At 70.9% G+C, this 494-nt stretch overlaps 1 protein-coding gene across 2 annotated transcripts in view; it reads left to right on the top strand.

Annotated features, from left to right (window-relative positions):
• Window positions 1-293: 293 nt before the first annotated feature.
• Window positions 294-494, top strand: part of Rbpj (recombination signal binding protein for immunoglobulin kappa J region) — a 69,121-nt gene continuing 68,920 nt past the window's right edge. Inside the window, exon 1 of one of the 2 annotated variants that reach the window (XM_013009043.1) lies at window positions 294-361. In XM_013009043.1, the coding sequence (XP_012864497.1) occupies window positions 342-361 (20 nt within the window). In that variant the 5' untranslated portion in view covers window positions 294-341. The remainder of the gene's footprint in view (window positions 362-494) is intronic. The other variant, XM_013009044.1, reaches the window with a different exon arrangement.

Genomic DNA, 494 nt, shown 5'->3' on the forward strand with positions numbered 1-494 from the left:
GTACGTTCCCGAGGGCGCGTCCCAAAACCCGGATCTCCGGAGCGCTCCCCATGGACTGCGCGGAGGGCTCGCCCGCGGAGGAGCCGCCTGCGCATGCTCCGTGGCTCGGGTAGGTTTCCCGAGGAGGCAGTGAGCTGCATCGCCTGCTCGGCGGGCGGCGCGAGGCGGCGGGCTGTGCGCGGCGCCGCGAGGGGGAGAGGAGTACCGGGGCTGGGTGGAATCGAGAAGCTAGGCAGAAAGGGAAGGGGCGGGGAGGGGAGGGGGGGAGAGGAGAGAGGGACCCGGGCAGGCTTCGGGGGGAATCTCGCGAGGGTTGGAGTTTTGGCGAGAGTTTGTGGAAGATGGCGCCTGTTGTGACAGGGTAAGTCTGAAGGAACCGAGCGCTGGGAACCGGGAAAGTTGCGGGCGTCTGGCAGCCCGTGGCGGGCGGCGGGTTCGAGGACCGCGGCTCGGCCGGGTCTCGAGAGGCCGCGAGGAGGGAGCGGCGTCGCGTG

This window comes from Dipodomys ordii, unplaced genomic scaffold (assembly GCF_000151885.1).
Source record: "Dipodomys ordii isolate 6190 unplaced genomic scaffold, Dord_2.0 Scaffold8, whole genome shotgun sequence".
Taxonomy (NCBI): domain Eukaryota; kingdom Metazoa; phylum Chordata; class Mammalia; order Rodentia; family Heteromyidae; genus Dipodomys; species Dipodomys ordii.